We start from the raw sequence: 20049 nt of genomic DNA, 5'->3' as shown, positions 1-20049 counted from the left end.
GTGCTCGCACAGAACCACAAAAAATACGCATTTTTTTGTGATTTGAATCAGGAATAGTCCCAAAAATTTTATAACAACGTTCACTCATTCGTTGGCTTAACAACTTTGAGTACATTTACTGAATTTTGCTTGGTTGGTTTATTTAGTTTAGTGTTCAAAGTTTTTTACCACTAATTTCACGCTACAATTTGTGTATCATTATTGGGAATATACATCAATTTAACAGCCATTGTCTAATCGCTTTAGATCCCTGTACTTATACAATCTTACAAGTTACAAGTTATTATTACAGAGCTAAAAACCTTAATTTTGATATTTAAAATTCAAAAATAATGTTGGCTTTTAATAAAATATTTTTTTTCTCCAGTAACATAAATGGTGCAAGTAGCATTAGTGAAAAAATTTGGAGAAGGGTAATTTTTTCCCCATAGGTGCTCTTACAATACTACAGAATAAAGTTAACTATCGCATCGTATTATTAACAGCTTTCCGCAGACATAAAAATGCACAATAATAAGATTAAAACTAGTTTTGTTATCCCCGAGATGACGAAGGCAAAAGCTTTTAAGTTTGGCCTAGAACCGGTTCTAATTAAGCGGCTATTAATAGGTTTCGAAGCCATACTGGTAAGATGATTATCCCTGCTTATTTAAACAATTAGAAATATGGGTAAATATTAATAAACTTCAAAATATATAAAAGTAACCGGATATCTGTCTGTGTGCTTGTACTGAAAGGATCTCGCTAACGGCTGAACCGATAAGGTTCTCATTTATAGTGAATATTTTCATAGGCCCAGGGAAGGTTTATAACTATTTTGGTTGGGGGTTCTTCCACCCTCTCAAGGAAAAAATACCCTTCCCTAAAGTACTCCAAGACGCCTTCAGGGGAGTATCAAAACATTTTTTTCTCGATATATTTAATTTTTAAAATAGTTTTTGTTGTTTGGAGGGCGAACCATTTTCCCGCCGCTGAAAATTTATCATCTTTGAAAATGTAAAACCCTCAAACTAAACTATAAACACACACAAACACACATACGCACACACACACAAACACGCGACTTGCGTGCGACGAACGCACGATGTTAAGGATGTTTTTGCTTTTAAGCAACAGAAAATAGTTTAAGACTGGTTCAAATCATAGTATCTATCACTCAGTATCATAATTAATCCTTATATAAAAGTAATAGGATGTTTGCGAGCCTCTTTGTACTTAAGGATCTCGCTAACCGCTTGACTGATAAGGTTCTCCTTTACAGCGAAGCTTCTCATTGGAAGGTTTATAACTATTTTTGGGGAAGATACGACCACCCTTGGGGAGAAGTCACTAGTATGTAAAAAGCAACAAAAAATTTATATCATCTCAATTTAGTTAAAATGACAGAAAATCTTAAAAATGAAGTTTTAAATGCCATGAATAAGGCATAGCCAACAAGCAAAATAAATCTAAAATAATATTTTGAGGGGCAGATAAAAGGTCATCAATTTTAATAAGAGTTGCCCCCCCAAAGACAGATGAGAATCACGTATAGGTTTCGTGATTTTTGAAAAATTAATCTTTTAGTTGCTATAAGGTGTTTAAATGTTAAGTTTTTGACGTTATTTGTTTTTATGAAAAAAGGCCAACTATATAAATTGATAAAACACAAGAAAAGGATTTTTAAGTATTAATATTTTTTAAAACTACATGGTAGAAAATTGAAATTTTTTCAAATATATGCACTATAAATGTAGTTTAAACCATTGAAGATAAAAAAATATGCAGTTCACTAAATTTAAGTTTAAATGTATTTCGTGCAGCTACCGCTTAAGCAAATTACAAAATTATTTTGAAAGGCAACTTGTCATTTGTTAAAAAGTTATATTTTTTTGGCTGAGGTACAAAGACACTTAGTTCGCGACATATGGTTGTTTAGTTGTGTACTTACTTCCCTCTTATTACATCCTAAAATCATCAAAATTACCCCCCCCCCCCTTTTACTCTCGTCCAGAGATATATTATTGCATGGATGTTGCACCAGATTTTCATGTACTCTGATAAAGTGTGATGCTCGCAGAGGGTTAAAATAACAACACCTCCTAAACCCCATACATTACCCTCCTACTGGATGAACGAACTGAGGTCCATATTATCAAGTAAATTGATTACAACTTTCCCCGTGTCAATATAAATATCCATGTATATCCTATATCCATTATCTCGTCATTACCAGTGTATAGATGACATACAGCGTGTGAGAAAGAGAGACTAATTAAATCTAAACGGGAGGCTGATATGTTTTCTCTTCTCTTAAATGATAATCACACCAGGGCACTAAAGGGATAAGACAATGGCCGATAAATTGAATACAACCCCAATGATGATTTACACTATTACACCTTCTGTAAATTACAATTAGTGGGTGAAACGTTTGGACACTCAACCCATAGTTGTTAAGTCAACGAATAGGAATACGTTATTTTAAAACTTAATAAACAGCCCATTGTCCCCTACCTACCTGTAATCACATACACTTTTCTATCCTATTATATAAAGTAGTAAGGTTTTTCGATAACTACTGATAGAGATAACCGATAGTGTTCTCCATTTTAAAGAAACTTTATATGGGCCTATCCCTTTCCCTTCTAATAATAAAAATCAAAATACTGCATCCATAGTTCTAGTTATTTTTGTGTGCAACAACCACCAATCAGAAATACCCTTGGTGTAGTTCCCTAAGGGGCGATTCGTAGTATTTTCACAGTAGCTTTTTGTAGGTTATTTTAGGTTAGGTGATTGTCCCGCAGGGTTAGGCAATTGGCCCCGCAGTGGCTAACAACAGGAGAAGGGGGGGGGGCTTTCATGGAATTTACCAACTGGTTATATTAAAATTACGACCCACCCCTAAAAAAAATTTCTTTCTCCAAAATTATAGAGTCTCAATAATATAGGGTAAGGCGGGGGAAGTTTCGGTAAGGGGCTATTTTCGGTAAATTCGACCTACCTTCATTAAATGACCTTTTTCTCCATGTTCCTTTCAAATGACAGAAAAAAACATAAAAGCAAATTTGTTCCTTATTAAATTGCCTACAAAAAAGTATAAAATGAATTTTTTGTGAGATGAATATTAATGGTACTTATTGGGTCTCAAAGTCGGACGAAAAAAATTTTTTTTTTCAAAAATTTTTTAGTAGGTGTGTAAAGATCGACGTACAAAAAAATTGGTAAGACCTAGAGCTGATCCGTAAAAACCATTTGAACTAAGAATTGCCCGCTCTTTCCAAATCTGTTGAGAGCTTTAAAACCAAAGTTGGCGCCAGGGGAAATTTCGGTAATTTCAAAAGAAATTAAAATTCAACTTTTAAGGTCATGTTTTCATGTTTTCTTTTGTCAAATCTATTATTCCATATGGACTTCATAAGAATTAGACCTAAAAATGAATAGAACAGATAAAAAACAAAAAAAAAAATAATTTTATTTTTTGAAGCAAATTTTTGCGAGGAAAAAATCAAAATTTCTGGTCCCTTGAAAAAAAATATTTTTGACATAGGAGGAATAGTCCGATCTTTATGAATTTTTTTGTGGTTAATCCCAATAACCTATACTAATTATGATTTATTACGCTTGTTTGGTCGTTTGGCCTTTTTTCAACGATTTTTTTAAGGTTAAAATGTAGTCAAGATTTTTTGCAAAGATGACACTTTTGCTTCAAATTCGATTATTGAGGTCAATTTTTAATCAATTTTCATGTTTTTTGGTCTAAATCTATAGTTCAATGTGAGCTTTTTTAGGATCAGGCCTAAAAAGTAACAAAATACGTTTTTTTCTTATATTAATTTTAAGTTTAAAAAAAAAAATTTTTTGAAAAAAAAATCGAAAATTCGCGTCTTTCAAAAAAATTCATTTTTAACATAGAAGGAATAGTCCGATCATTATGAAATTTTTTGTGGATAATCCCTATAACCTATACTAATTATGATTATTTATGTTTGACTGGCCGTTTGGCCGTTTTTCAACGATTTTTTTTAATTTGAAAAAAATTACCGAAAATTCCCCCGCTGGTGGGGAATTTTCGGTAACTTTTTTGCGGTCAATTTCGGCAAACTTCTAAAAGTCCTAGGATAACGTCCTTTTAGGACCTGATAGTCCTTTCCATAAGCTTTCTACCGGTCTTGGTTTCATTTGAAAATATTAATATTTACCCCATTTTTTTTTCAAAAAACCGAAAAAATACCGAAATTTCCCCCCCCTTACCCTAGTGTATTGATATGAACATTTTGTTTCATCTTTCTTTAATGATGTTTATTTAATCTGATATATTTGTTTAAGCAAGGAGAAATAATTTGACTGTCCCAACTCTCTGCATTAGTTGTTAGAATGGCAGGGAGATAGAGGACATATGGCTGTTTAATACACTAGTTTTATAATAACGTTTTCTTATTTGCTGGATCAACAATATTAGGAACTTTTATTAAATTTTATTGGTTGGTTCATTATGTTGAGTGACCACACGTTTCAACCACTAATTTTAATCTACGGAAGGGATAATTTTGTGTATCATCATTGGGGATGTTCACCAATTTATCTGTCATTGTCTTATCCATTTATATCCCTGAAATAATGGCCTATTCATTTATGTTTTGGTTACCCTGATGTTCCAACAATATCATTCTTTTTCTGCATTGTCAAGGTCGTATTTTCTTTCCTGCTTTACAAAATCTAGTGGCTGCGTCCCTAGACACTAAGCAGATGAACGAACGAGGGGTGAGGAGGTTGGGCTGGAGGGGTCTTAATTAGAATTATTTTAACGAGGAAAATGTTGGAGTTTTTTTTTTGTCCACCTTGCTTAGATGAAAATATCTTTTTGCCTTTTTGAGTAGTTTAAGAAAAGAATAAAAACTGAAACAAATTCCACCCGCTTATCATTTATAACTATTTCTTTTAAAAATCTTTATTCTAAACAACGCTTCTTATGAACATTAATAAACTTGTTGTTTACAAAAATATAAATTCTTGCATGATTTTTTTCAGGTAGATCCATGGATGGTGAATTTAGTGCTTATTTTCAAGCTGTTCAGAAACCTGTCAGAATTTTCAAAACTATATAAAATTTTTAAAAAAATAACTTATGGCGTAATTAGCACTATATTAAGGTGTAGATTAAGTCAAAACTTAATTATTATTATTAAAGTAACAGTATTAAAGTAATTGAAAAGAATAAAAGTTCTTTGAAGCTAAGAGATTCTTGTTTTATCTTTCCCAATATATCTAAGGGTGCATTATTTGCCAAATGTACCACTTTTCTGCACTACCTCTCCGATTTTGTTAATACTCTATATTTTGGTCCGTTGGGTCATTCAAGGATGCTGGATGGCCAAAAAAAAGTTTCAGAGTCCCTGGATGTCTAGATATCTAGCTATCTATGAAGGTAGGTAACAAAAATGTAAAAAACACCCATTTTTTCACAATTTTAAAAATTAATTTTTTCATCAATCTTACATCCAATCTATACATTTTATACACCAAAATGATTGTTTATTCATGTAAAAAGCGCACATAATGCTATTTTGGCCAAAACTCTAATTTTACAGGGTGTCCAACAAAAAGTGTATTTTGGATATCTAGCGTAATACCCAAAATACCTGTCCGAAAAAAATCATTTTTTTTGGCTTAAATCCTGTGTTTTATCTGTGTGCATATGTGGTATATAACGGTTCGGACCACCCGGGACTATAAGGTTGTCAAATTTCACTTTGGGACACCCTGTAAATGTGATTTTTGCGTCTGTAGAGCTAAAACTTGGTCCAAATTGGCTATTTTTTTCAAATTACTCTAATATGAGTCTTAGTATGTTTGGCCATAGTGTTTTCTGACCAGATCAATATTTTCATATTTTTTGGACACCCTGTATTTTCAAAAAAAGAGAAAAAATTTTTTTGTTTTTTTTTAAATTTTTTTTCTATTTTTAAGTTACTTAAAACTGTCATATAGATACAGATTTTGACTAATAACAATAATATTTGCCTATTTTACAATTTTTTACACTTTTGGGACACCCTGTGCATGTTTTCGAAAAATGATGGTTTTTGCCCATTTTTGGGGGGAAGGAGTCGTTTTAGGGCCATAGACTATTTCTTCATTTTTGTAGAACTTTTCAAGACACATCATTTGTTATTTATGCAAAAACCGCAAAAACCGAACCGTTTTGCCGTTATTCACCGCCAAAGGCAGAATTTTTTACGTTTTTTGCCGTTCCCGAGGTTGTAATGGGCATTTGTGGTAAGAAGACGTTGATTTATCAAGATAACTGTGAAATACTTTTATTTAGGCATTTTAATTTACTAAATTTCATGTGAAGTAAATTTTTTTGTATATCCAACCGATTTTTGTCAAAAGGAATTTCAAATGCACATGATTTATGTTTCTTTAATCACTTATGTTATAGCAATTATTTATGTTATATTCACTTAATTTTCTTGTTTTAACAATTGAAATCCATCTTGACGAAAAACGGTTAGCTGCACAAAAAATTTTACTTAATATGAAATTTAGTAAATTAAATTACCTAAATAAAAGTATTTAAAAGGGATTTTGATAAATCAACGTTTTCTTACCACAAATGCCCATTACAACCTCCGGAACGGCAAAAACGTAAAAAAATTCCGCCTTTAGCGGTGAATAACGGCAAAACGGTTCGGTTTTTGCGGTTTTTGCATAAATAACAAATGATGTGTCTTGAAAAGTTCTACAAAAATGAAGAAATAGTCTATGGCCCTAAAACGACTCCTTCCCCCCAAAAATGGGCAAAAACCATCATTTTTCGAAAACATGCACAGGGTGTCCCAAAAGTGTAAAAAATTGTAAAATAGGCAAATATTATTGTTATTAGTCAAAATCTGTATCTATATGACAGTTTTAAGTAACTTAAAAATAGAAAAAAAATTTAAAAAAAAACAAAAAATTTTTTTCTCTTTTTTTGAAAATACAGGGTGTCCAAAAAATATGAAAATATTGATCTGGTCAGAAAACACTATGGCCAAACATACTAAGACTCATATTAGAGTAATTTGAAAAAAATAGCCAATTTGGACCAAGTTTTAGCTCTACAGACGCAAAAATCACATTTACAGGGTGTCCCAAAGTGAAATTTGACAACCTTATAGTCCCGGGTGGTCCGAACCGTTATATACCACATATGCACACAGATAAAACACAGGATTTAAGCCAAAAAAAATGATTTTTTTCGGACAGGTATTTTGGGTATTACGCTAGATATCCAAAATACACTTTTTGTTGGACACCCTGTAAAATTAGAGTTTTGGCCAAAATAGCATTATGTGCGCTTTTTACATGAATAAACAATCATTTTGGTGTATAAAATGTATAGATTGGATGTAAGATTGATGAAAAAATTAATTTTTAAAATTGTGAAAAAATGGGTGTTTTTTACATTTTTGTTACCTACCTTCATAGATAGCTAGATATCTAGACATCCAGGGACTCTGAAACTTTTTTTTGGCCATCCAGCATCCTTGAATGACCCAACGGACCAAAATATAGAGTATTAACAAAATCGGAGAGGTAGTGCAGAAAAGTGGTACATTTGGCAAATAATGCACCATAGAGAACAATTCATGTATCTTGTTGTTATAAGTTAACCACAAGAAGATAATATTTCTTGGTTTCTCAACTTTTAAACATTCAAGATCATCATTTAGGTAAACAATTAGTATAGAGCTAACATAACCACAAAAAATATGAAAAATAACAATATTTTAAATATGTTTAGGTATCAACCTTTTTTTTCAAATACACTTTTCTAAGACATTAAGATATGTTTATATTTCAGCAGCCATCATTTTCAATTCATTTTGTCTCTTGAAGTGAATCAAGCAATAATAACTTGGTCGTTTTAGAAAGAAAAAAAATAATAACAAGGATGACAAAGCGCAAAAAATAAAGGATGGAAAACTGAGCGAGTCATATAGCAGAACAGTTGTCATAAAAGAGAAATAATATAAGTAAATCAATAAAAAAACGAAATCTTTAGAGAAAAAAGTATTTATGTCTTTTTAAGAATGACCGACAGACTGACGGACCTAATAAAATCTATACTGGCGGCTTGTTGGTTTAGGGAATATTCACGTAAATTTTCAGCTGCCTATCTTAAATATCAGCTGTTAAAATCCTATTTACCCAATAGCCATGGTTTCATGATGGGTATGAAACCAAATTAGACATTCGGGTGGAAGATTCTTTTTAAGATATAAAGGTTAAGCGTTTGTCGATAATCGCTACAAATAATATAAAAACTAAAATAGACATTCTAAATTTCCTCTATTATGAAAATATTAAGGTCAACCCTTTCTTTTTTACTTTTAATATTTTAATGTTTAATGTACTTGCTAATTTGGAGGGGAGGGGGGGAGCATCAGTCCCCAGTAAAATAGCTTAAAACCATTATTGTACTATTACGGATACTCCCAGAAAAAAATAACTCAAGCCTCAAGGATAATCATTTCTATTTGTATTATATTATTTTCCTATTCCTTAGTTCAGGAAAATAGCCTAAAACCACCCCAAGACATTTCAAAGCTTCTCTGAGAAATACAACCTTTTGGACTAGCCATTTCCAACATCTTTAGTTTTAGATAAAAAAAATAGGATTTTTGTCTAGCTAAAAAAATTCGTAACTACTGAACCGACTTTTTAATTTTAGGGTAGCTTCACATAGGTCCCGAAGAGCCGGAGTAACTTAATGCTATTCTATTTTTAGATTAGTCTTTTAATGGTCTTGAGCTATTCTTTATGCCTCTCGAATACCTAGCCCCAAGATGCTAGGGGCCCAGCCGGATAAAAAAAAGAAGGATCTCTACAACTCTTATCTTTTAAATAAATCAAAATAGCACAAACGAGGAAATTAATTAAAGGGCCCAGAAGCAAATAAAACTAGAAAATTGTCCATTATTTAGTGTTAATTATAATTGATTTGTGGTTTGTTATATAAATCATGTGCAAGGCGAAGCCAATGGATATATTATTACTTGGATATAACACCAGATTTTCATGTTCTATAATACAGTGAACTCTGTAGCGGGCTAAAATAATGATCTCCCCCATCCCCACCCCTCCTACTGGATAAACATCCCGACCAATGATAGCGCGGGTAAATTGCAATCTAAATTGACGACAATTTTTCTCGTGTCATAATATCCACGTATATTGTACATCCACTGCGAAGCATATGTCTTGTATTTACTCTAAATATAACAAATTCACACACTTATGACAGATATAGACAAGTTTTCGATAAAATAAAGTATGTAGGGGCCATCTATAACATGTAGATTTTTGACAATTTTTTATGATATAATTAATCTATTCTTTCTGTTTTTTTGAATAATCATTCCAAAATAACAAGGTACAGTGTTACAAGTGAAGCATCTCTATAATCAAGTCATAAAATATAAGTAAATCCTTAAACAGTATCCTACATTTACTCAATTTTGCAACAAATTTACATACAATTTAAATTATGCATGTTGTAAGTTAATGTTCTGATTTAGGAGCTTTACCTTTATAGATGTTGTCATCCTTGTTTTAATTTTGTCTTAAAAGAAAATATGTCTTTGCAGAAAGGTTTAAAAGTATACAATGTGAGGAAATGAGGTGTTAAATATCAAATTAGCACATTCTAATGCGCACAACGATAATAACTGCAAATAATCTTTTGCATAAAATCTTGGATTTGCAGAGTTGGGTTACAAAGCCATGCAAAAATGCGCATTTTTGCGTATGTTGTTTAGAAGAAGAATTAATATTAGGGTTGGCAATCTGAATCCGGGATCCGCCCAATTTTTGGCCAATTTTGGAATCCGAATTAGGAATCCGTTTTTAAATAGCGGATTCGGATTGTTAATTGTTAGGTAAAATAAGCGTCTTGAGTTTTTTTGTCTGGATATATATTTTAATTTTTAAGTCATTTTGGCCGCTGTAGGGTCTAGAAATAGAAAAGCTACTGTGGAAATATGAAAAAACGCAGCTTTAGATTCTGCCCAGTACCCGGTAAAAGTGAATTCCTTAATTTCTTTTTTAAGTTCTTGTGAGAATCTAAATCCGGTCCATAAATATACTATTATTTGGATGTTGCACCAGATTTTTATGTACTCGCTCTGGCTAAAATAACGATGCCACCCAATCCCATCCACAATGTCACCTCCCTCCCTGCATTTTATGGAGTAGCTTTATTACCAAAAAGCAGATTGGCTAAAAAAAGCTGACACTGTTTGTACTTAAAGCAACAACGATGAAAAGATATTTTTTAAAGCGAATCTTTTCTATAGTATAATTAAGATTTGTACAACTCATCGCCATTTCTGAAGGAAAAGTTTAATCTGTTACATTAAAATTCATAAAAATTTTTTTTTAGATAGTTATAAACCTTCCCAGGACCCATTACAAGCTAAACTGTGATAGAGAACCATATCGGGTCAGCTGTTAGTGAGATACTTACTGAAAAAACACCTTTCTTCTTTATATTAAAGGATAATATTGGAAGATTTGTGCACAATATTTATTTAGAAGGTTCGCTTTTATGAAGGTTATATTCCTTGTTAATCTTAAATTTCTTCCTAGATTGCCAGTAGTAAAATTTGCCCTTTAGACACTGATAATTACTAATTTTACTACAGTTTGACATTTACAATACTTATTCATCGCATCGTATTATAGACATCTTTCCGCGGATATTAAAGTGGAAAATTTATTTTAAGATTGAAACCAGTTTTTTAGGCCTGAGGGGCCAAAGGCTTGGGCTAATAAAACTGGTATTCATTTTATGATTTTTATTTTAATATTCGTGGAAAATTGTTTGTAATATGATGCTATACATGATATTAAGAATGACTCAGAACCGGTTCTAATCCAGCGGATATCAATCGGTTTGGAAGCCATACTGAAAATATTTATACTCAACATACTCTACCAAAGAATCTCTACCACTTAGAACTTTTTATAAGCGAAGCTTTTCTATATTTATGGTCAGTTTGTCCTTCCGCATTCATTAACGGATAGCTTTCATCGTAAATTTTAACTAGCGTGCACAATGATATAACTAGGGGTGGGGGGGGGGGGGGGTGAAACCATTCAGGGGCGAAAAAAGGAAAGACAGGTGTTGACACCTCTTGAGCCGTACATACACCCCTCAACGCATGCCACTGATCATAACCAAAAGCCAGTTTTTAACTTAATTTTCATTTTGATCGTGTATTTTTACCAACTTCACTACAATTAAACGTTATCATCCTTGTTAAACATAGTTAGCCGTGTGTAAAAAAAAACACCCAAAATGTGCATCAATTTCTCTAAATATATTAAACATAAAATCTGGTGAAATGGCAATGTTACCCTAAGGATATAAGTTTTCTATCATGTCTTCCCTAAAATAATCTGTTTGACCTTTATAAAAAAAAAACAAGAATAATAATCTATGTTTGCCAGGGATCTTAAGGGATAAGACAATGGCTGATAAATTGATGTACAACTCCCAATGATTATACACAAAATATTTCTTCTATAGATTACAATTAGTAATAGAAACTTTTGGACACTAGACATGTATTGTTCCCCTTCACAGTGAAGCTTCTCATATGTTAGTGAAGATGTATAACTACTTTAGGGGAGGGTAACTCCCCCCAACCAATCGCAATAGGAAAAATCCCCCCCGCTTTATTTTTTTCTTCTTTTTTTTCATAAAACCGCAATCTTTGTTGAATATTGAAAGTGCTTAACTACGGTTATACACAAAGACTTCATCGTTTACACTTGTCTATGTGAAAATTGAGATATATCAAATAAAAAATGTAAAGTCTTTCATGCCTATAAATGAAAAAACAAGGATGACAACATCCATAAGTAGCGAAGCCCAAAAATTCATGGATGGGAATACGGTTGTTTTTAAAATGACAGAAAATTTAATTTTTATATCCTTAACTTAAAAAATTGGGAAAATCGGACATAAGAGAAATGGAAAAATAAGGAAAAAATTAAAAATAGTCAAAAACCTGCAAAAAGGCAGTCTGACTGCCTTGGTTGTTTTCTTTAAATAATAGGAAATTTAATTTTGATATCTATAACTGAAATTTTTTTGGAAATCGGACTATAAACACCAACGATATGGAGAAAATGTGAAAAATACAAAAATAGCCTAAAACCTGTATAAAGGTATTCTGACCGTCATAGTTGTTTTCTTTAAAAGACAGGAAATTTAATTTTGATTTCTAAAACTGAAAAAATTTTGGAAATCGGACCATAAACACCAAAGATATGGAGAAAAATACAAAAATAGCCTAAAACCTGCTAAAGAAGCGGTCCGACCGCCATTGATGTTTTATAGTTAATTGTTCTCCTTATTTATAGGAATGTTGTCAAAAAATTTCAGCATTCTATCTTTTATAGGAGCTGAGTAAATCCCATTTCCCCCATAGCGTTACGGACTGACTGACTGACGGACTGACTGACGGACAAAGTGAATTATAGAGTAGCTTCGCTACTAAAAATTCATGGATGGGAATACGGTTGTTTTTAAAATGACAGAAAATTTAATTTTTATATCCTTAACTTAAAAAATTGGGAAAATCGGACATAAGAGAAATGGAAAAATAAGGAAAAAATTAAAAATAGCCAAAAACCTGCAAAAAGGCAGTCTGACTGCCTTGGTTGTTTTCTTTAAATGATAGGAAATTTAATTTTGATATCTATAACTGAATTTTTTTGGAAATCGGACCATAAACACCAACGATATGGAGAAAAATGTGAAAAATACAAAAATAGCCTAAAACCTGTTTAAAGGTATTCTGACCGTCATAGTTGTTTTCTTTAAAAGACAGGAAATTTAATTTTGATTTCTAAAACTGAAAAAATTTTGGAAATCGGACCATAAACACCAAAGATATGGAGAAAAATACAAAAATAGCCTAAAACCTGCTAAAAAAGCGGTCCGACCGCCATTGATGTTTTGTAGTTAATTGTTCTCCTTATTTATAGGAATGTTGTCAAAAAATTTCAGCACTCTATCTTCTATAGGAGCTGAGTAAATCCCATTTCCCCCATAGCGTTACGGACTAACTGACTGACGGACTGACTGACGGACAAAGTGAATTATAGAGTAGCTTCGCTACTAAAAACTATTGACATTTTGATGCTCTGACGTAAAAACACATCCTAATAACAGAAAAGCTTTGCATTTAAATATTAGCAAATAATCTTCATGTATCTTATCTTTTGCGGGGAGTTTCGCAGGATTTAAAATTTGTATCAGTCTATCAAAACCTTGTTGTTAAGTACTAATAAGTATTCATATTGTGGATTTATTTTAGCTTAAAAATGTTATATTTAAAATATTTTGGATTGCTAATTGGACTAGTTTCTGGCGTATATACTGGAGTAGCATATTTAGAAGGATCTGATCTACAGCTTTATCATGAATATAGAGAACAAGGTATTATAATAAGGTTATTTAATAATGGTACACTTTCTAACCAATAATGTGACCGGGTTGTTCCTTCATTATTTTCCTATTGGCTGATTTAGTGAGCGTGTCTCTGGATTATCTCTATTTCATTATTAAAAAAAACACATAAAAGTGGTATTTTCACAGGGACATAGGTTTAAGACAGTGCAGTGGGCAATTGATTTTAGAGCTCTAGCTCAATTGTAACAGACCAGATATATCTACAAAAATTCAAAAGCGAAGCTAGGGAAACTATATTAATCCGAGATAAAAAAAAGGCTCTCTAAAGAGATAGAATATCGTACATTGGGTTAGACAGGTCTTTTGAAGTGATTATCATGTGTTTGATTATCAAACAACTTTAAAATTTCAAAATAAAACGAAAATATTTTAGGCAGGGGTAAAACAAAAGGGCTTTGATTATTTTAAGTGATCGTTGTCTGCTGAGAAATTAACAAAAGTAAAGGTATTCTGCGCTAGCACCAAAGTTCAATAGATAAAAATTAATAAGTTATTTGTCCATTGTCACATCCGTATATCCCTGAATTTTCAGTAAACAATAACAAGGATGACAACATTTGTAACACCAAATTTGTCTATATAAAAAAATACTTATTTTTGTGAATAATCAAAATATTTAGTGGCATGTGAATCTCCGGCTCCAGAATCTATAGCCCCCTGCATTTGTAGGTAAAATTATTTAATAATGAGGATTTAAAGCAAAAAAAAACTTTAAGTTCAGTGAATATTCCCATCCTAAACATTATTTTCAAATTAATGCTTATTTATTTCCAGTGATATTAAATGATACGACAATAGACATAAAGGGGGGGGGGGGGCGAAAGTGACACTTTTTGAAACCAAAACTAAAAGTCAACAAAGGAACTTAACTAAAAAAAAAGTTACAGGTCTGAGATTTTGCATGGCAGTTGCTTTATAGGGGTACAATGTGGAACTGTGAAGAAACGGCGGCGCAACCGCCTAAAACCGCCGTTTCCCGCCAAAATTTTGTTTGCCTTTTCTCGGCAGTTTTCGGCGGCTGCGCCGCCGTTCTTCACAGTTCCATATTGTACCCCTATAAAGCAACTGCCATGCAAAATGTCAGACCTGTAACTCTTTTTTTAGTTGAGTTCCTTTGACTTTTAGTTTTGGTTTCAAAAAGTGTCACTTTCGCCCCCCCCCCCCCTTTACATCTATCTGCATTGATGATAAACAAAATCATCCACTCTATAGATTAAAATATTTAATTGAAAACTTTAAATTTGAAACAAACCAATTAATATTCAATAGAATTAACAAAATTTTCTAAGCCAATGAATAAGTTAATGTGGTTATAAAAACTTTAGTTTTCCATGTAATTTACAGTCACCTCTTTCCAAGTAACATTTGACTTGGACCTTAATTTGTATGATATTATAAATGAGATTAATTTGTTTCAGTGTTGATGAAAGCAATGGGAGAACCTTGAAATGTAGCTTCGAATTTAAAGCCAATGAAGACGTAACTGAAAAAGTTGAAACTATCTTTGCCAACTTTGATGACACCAACAACAAGTTTGCAAAAGTGGACATTGATTTTGGAACCAATAAAAGACCAGAAAACTTTTCTTTCAATTCCAAATCAACTGGAAGACTAGAAATGGAATCTTTGAAAGTTGGTTCTTTTTGTACAACTGATGAGCACAGTCCTGTCATGTTTTCAGATACAGCTTTGGTTAATTCCCAGATAAGCTTGGCTGAGATAGAAATCTGGCAAAATACCTGTCCTGGTTATCAAACATTTTTTTTTGCTGAGAATTTTCTTGCTGATTTAGTCAAGCTGAGATATATAAACTTACAATATTACAATTATGATGCTCAAAAGTTTCCAGAAGTAAGCCTTGAAAACTTGGAATCCTTGGGATTTAGTTATCCAAAGATGAGCAATATGACTCCAAACATGTTTCCAGTTATGTCAAAGTTGTATTATCTTCGTCTAAATAATCTTGAAGTAACAGAGCTACCTGCTGGTCTTATCGAAAACTTTCCAGCTTTAAAACTATTCGTTTCATCATGGGGTAATATTGAAGTTATTCCATCAGGTTTCTTTCATAACATGTCATCAAGCCAATTTATTGATTTGTCTGTCAATAAGATAACAAGTGTGGATCTCACTGGATTGAACTGGAATACCTATGTCAGCTTAGACAGAAATAATATAACACAATTAGCAGAAGCAAACTTTAGACCATATGTTGAGGGTATACTCAATAACATGAATGCTACTGGATATATTTCAATAAAATCAAATCCTTTGGAGTGTTCATGTGATGTAAAATGGTTGGTTTATGATTTGGATGCAACATTTGTATTTCAAGATGCTGTGTGTGCCAATGGAACAACTCTACAAGAAATTAATCCTATAGAAATAATGGAACAATGTCCTGACTATTGAATATAACAAATTTCAAATTAAATTTTTTAAAAATATAAAATAAATTCAATGTTTATGTTATCTATAGAAATATAGGTTTTTAAAATGATATAGTATGATACTAAAAATCACTAAACCTTATAATGATTGAAGGATTTTCATGTTGTCTATTATGGAGTGAGATTACAAATTGACATGCTGTAGTTACATAGTAGCTGGACTACTAATAATGTTCCATGCTCTTTTAGTTGCTTAACTCAACAAATACCCTTCACAAAAGTTGCCATATATCTATTTTGAAAAAACTTTGCATACCTGTAAAAAGATTGCCTGCTTGGAACTTAGTCAGTACAATACCAGTTACAGTTTCTTCCGATCTGAATATAAAAACTGTTTTATTATATTTAAAACTAGTGACTATGCCCCTAGAGGCCTCTAGGAACACATAAAATTGTTTTGTCAATCTATGTTAAAATCAGCTATTTACCAAAAAAAAATTTTTTTTCTCCGCTAGTGTGGTAGGCGGCATCATACGGACAAGCCTTTCATAGAGTATGCTATGCTTCGGCTTATCAAATCACAACCCAGCGCTAATCCTAGTTTATCACCATTCCACCCGGCCCCTTCTGGGCCTTGCCGACACCTCACAAGCAGCGGTCAAATTGGACACCTCTGATAGTGGAAGGGGCGCAGCCCCTCTCCACCCCAAGTCCCCAGTCACCTGCCTTGCCGGGAGATGTCTACCTTCCCCTTGCTGAAGCCTACCCCACAATTATTCACCGGAATGGGGCTCCGCCCCCATATCCCCGCACCCCTTTCTACCTAACCTATTTTATCATCTATTTGTGTATATAAAGTAATAATCCTATTGTAAATGTATTCAGTTTAAAATATATCTCTTTAGTAGTAACTACTGTTAGTTATTCATTGATAGAATCTTTAAGGCTAGGGGCTCGTTTGAATCGAACTCGCGATTGTAGGGTTGAAACGCTTCACCCTACCACAATTTGGTGTCAGCGTGTTTCAATCGAGCCCTGCTAAAACTAGCCAATTCTATCTCTGATTGGACCCTTTTGCAAGTAAGGGGACAGTCAGCCGCCAACAAAGAAGCCAACTGACCCGAGAGATGGCCTTTTAAGGTCAATTTTCCATCATTTTGAACGCATTACGTAGGCATCTGGCCTACTGCAGGCAGATTTGGCCTGCTAGAAGCGCCAGTTAACGGCGTTTTTCGCACCGCTTGGGAGCTGCGCTAGGTGCGCAACCACGGTGATCGGATAACTTAGCCCAGACGGCTACAGAACCGAGTCTAATTTGGCATGTGTAGCTGGGACAAGCCCCAGGACACCCAGGCCAAACCTAGGAGACGGACAGCTGCGTAGCTGGTCTCCCAGAGAAGGCAATGTGTGGCTGCGAAGCTCTAGCACACAAGTAAGGCCTACCATCTGCGACGGATAGCAGAATTCGAGCCCAAGGCTCTGCAGGACGGGACATTACATGCCGCCATCTCTCTGGACTCGAACCCACGGCGCTGCAGGACGGGACATTCCCTGCCACCATCTCTCTGGATTCGAACCCACGGCGCTGCAGGACGGGACATTCCCTGCCACCATCTCTCTAGACTCGAACCCACAGCGCTGCAGGACGGGACATTCCCTGCCGCCATCTCTCAGGATTCGAACCCACGGCGCTGCAGGACGGGACATTCCCTGCCGCCATCTCTCAGGATTCGAACCCACGGCGCTGCAGGATAGGACATTCCCTGCCGCCACCCCTCTGGATTCGAACCCACGGCGCTGCAGGACGGGACATTCCCTGCCGCCACCACCCTGGATTCGAACCCGCGGCGCTGCAGGACGGGACATTCCCCGCCGCCACCACTCCAGATACGAACCACCGGCGCTAGCAGGACGGGTATTCCCTGCCGCCGCTGCTTCTAAACCCAACTGTGTCGCTGGAACCAGCCCAGGACACAACCTACCGGCGCTTGCAGGACGAGCATTCCCTGCTGCCACCGCTTCCAGAATCACCTTCTCGAGCTCTGAGTGATAAATATATATAAGTGTTCCAAACTGTCAACCAAGTGATAAAGTATTAATTGTTGACATAGTGATTTGAAAAGCTCACATGATTCGAAGCCCAAGTGTAAACCACCCCCAGAGGTTTGCGCTCACTATGGTAGGCGAGAGCACCATAGCTGCGGCCCGACCGCCGCTTAAGTTTTGCCCGACCCCGGCAGAACGGGAGGCCCCCTTGTCCAATGGCCAGGACCTCCACTTCCCCTGCCATATCAGGGTGAGGTACCCCACTCAAGACAGGTTGATGCAATGGTTGATTCTGGCAACCGTGTACCAGGGTCTGCTGTTATTTCCGAGTCCCTCATGCACGCAATGGGCGTGCAGAGGATGTTGATTCCGGACAACACCCAAATCCTGACCGCTAATGAGGAAGGGCAGCCCCTCCAGGTAATTGGGAAATTACATGAGTTGTATATGGCAGTTAGTCATACTTCACCTGTACCACGTGACCGTGGTACGGAATCTCTCGCATCCACTGAACTTAGGGGGGTACTTCTTGCGTGAATTCGGAACTAGGCTTTGTTTCGACATGCAAACCCCCTGTCTGTGGGTGCGTGGGGAGTTCTTCCCCCGGGTCCCTGTGGACCGGGAGACCGCCGAGAGAGAGTTAAGCTACGAGGGGCCGCTGCCAGGCCCCCTGCCGGAGCAGCCGCGCGTAGTCGAGAGAGGGACACACTGGGTGGATACCGCTCTGAACGCCCACAAGGGGACCAACCTGCTAGCCATGGGAGTGCCCCCAGTGCCCCTGGAGAGCCTGCCAACGACGTTCCCCGAGATCTCCAGCCCTTCAGAGGCCATCTTCTCTGCAGATACATTTGTCAACGGCCAGCCGTGTCCACCCGGCCCCCTTTACCTGGGGCCCCCAGCGGCCAAGCCAGACAAGTCGCAGTCAGCTAAGTCCAAGACCAGGCCCGTCAAGTCGTGGCCTGATGCACTCGGAGCCGCACCTGACCCACGTGATTCAGCCACTCCCGGCGCCGAGCCCATCAAGTCGCGGCCGGACGCCCCTGGAGCCAAGGCTGGCCCCGCGCCAGCAACCACTTACAAGCTGAATGCCGTCACTCCAGCCAATGGCCAACCACCCCAGCTTCGGACGGCCAAACGGGTGGCCTTGCCTGGGCCCAGCATCATGGCTGTACCCGTTGAACTGGTGGGGCACCGCACTAAAGACGCCATCCAGCTGTCGGCCCCAGAACAGAGGTTTGGGGAGTACCTTGTCATCCCAGAAGGCCTGTATGCGCACCGGCCTGGCTCCACCAACATGTTCCAAGTACTGGTGGTAAATGAGGGGGAGATGCCTCTCCTGCTGGACGCCGGCCTCCCCGTGGCAGGGGAGCTGGTGAAACCCGACATCTTGGAGGTCTCCGATGAACCTCCCCCTCGCCTCCACTCCATCCAAGAACCTTCTGAACCCCCAGATATGCAGCAACTGTGGGCAGACCTTGAGCTGGAGGAGAACGAGTTCCTGCGCAAGAACCCCCTGCTCAAGAAGGAGGTTTGGACTATGATATCAGAGTACAGAGACGTCTTCTCGAACTCTACCCCAGGCTGCACCGATGTAGTAGAGCTGCAACTCTGACTAAAGCCTGGGACCCAGCCGATCCGCCAGAAATTTCGCGATCTTAATCCCCGGCAGGAGGCTGAGTTGGAAAGCCAGTTGGATACCTGGCTGAAGGAAGGAGTGATAGAGCCCTCTGACTCGGCCTGGTGCCCATCAAGAAGAAGGACGGGAGCACCCGTTGGGCTGTCGACTACCGGGCCCTCAACAAGTGCCTAGAGTTAGACAGCTACCCCCTGCCCAAGATCCAACAACTGGTAGAGAGAGCCGGGGGACACCGCGTCTACAGTGCCTTGGACGCGGTGGCTGCATATTACACCATCCGAGTGTCCGAGGATAGCCAGCCCTGTACGGCCTTCACCACACCTAGAGGCTTGTACCAGTGGAAAAGGATGCCCTTTGGCCTAGCCACCGCCCCTTTCGTCTACTCCAGGTTCATCGCCGGGGTCCTCAACCCACTGGGCACGGCCAACCTCCAGTCCTACCTGGACGATGTCTTGTCCTTCCAC

At 36.6% G+C, this 20049-nt stretch overlaps 2 protein-coding genes across 2 annotated transcripts in view; one reads left to right on the top strand and one right to left on the bottom strand.

Moving 5' to 3' along the window:
- Positions 1 to 20049, bottom strand: part of LOC145314733 (uncharacterized) — a 53900-nt gene that overhangs the window by 30149 nt on the left and 3702 nt on the right. The window contains exon 2 of the mRNA XM_080154780.1: positions 16220 to 16281. The gene's annotated coding sequence lies outside the window, so the exon portion shown is untranslated. The remainder of the gene's footprint in view (positions 1 to 16219; positions 16282 to 20049) is intronic.
- LOC145314732 (oplophorus-luciferin 2-monooxygenase non-catalytic subunit-like) lies at positions 13269 to 16241 on the top strand. The gene is made up of 3 exons (XM_080154779.1): positions 13269 to 13480; positions 14134 to 14182; positions 14932 to 16241. Exons 1-3 carry the CDS (start codon positions 13366 to 13368, stop codon positions 15923 to 15925), a joined length of 1158 nt encoding a protein of 385 aa, XP_080010905.1. The 5' UTR covers positions 13269 to 13365; the 3' UTR covers positions 15926 to 16241.

Source organism: Acartia tonsa, chromosome 3 (genome assembly GCF_053477335.1).
Source record: "Acartia tonsa isolate MP-2025a chromosome 3, ASM5347733v1, whole genome shotgun sequence".
NCBI classification, from domain to species: Eukaryota; Metazoa; Arthropoda; class Copepoda; order Calanoida; family Acartiidae; genus Acartia; species Acartia tonsa.
Note: the sequence above shows the minus strand (reverse complement) of the source record. Positions and strands in the feature narration are given on the sequence as shown.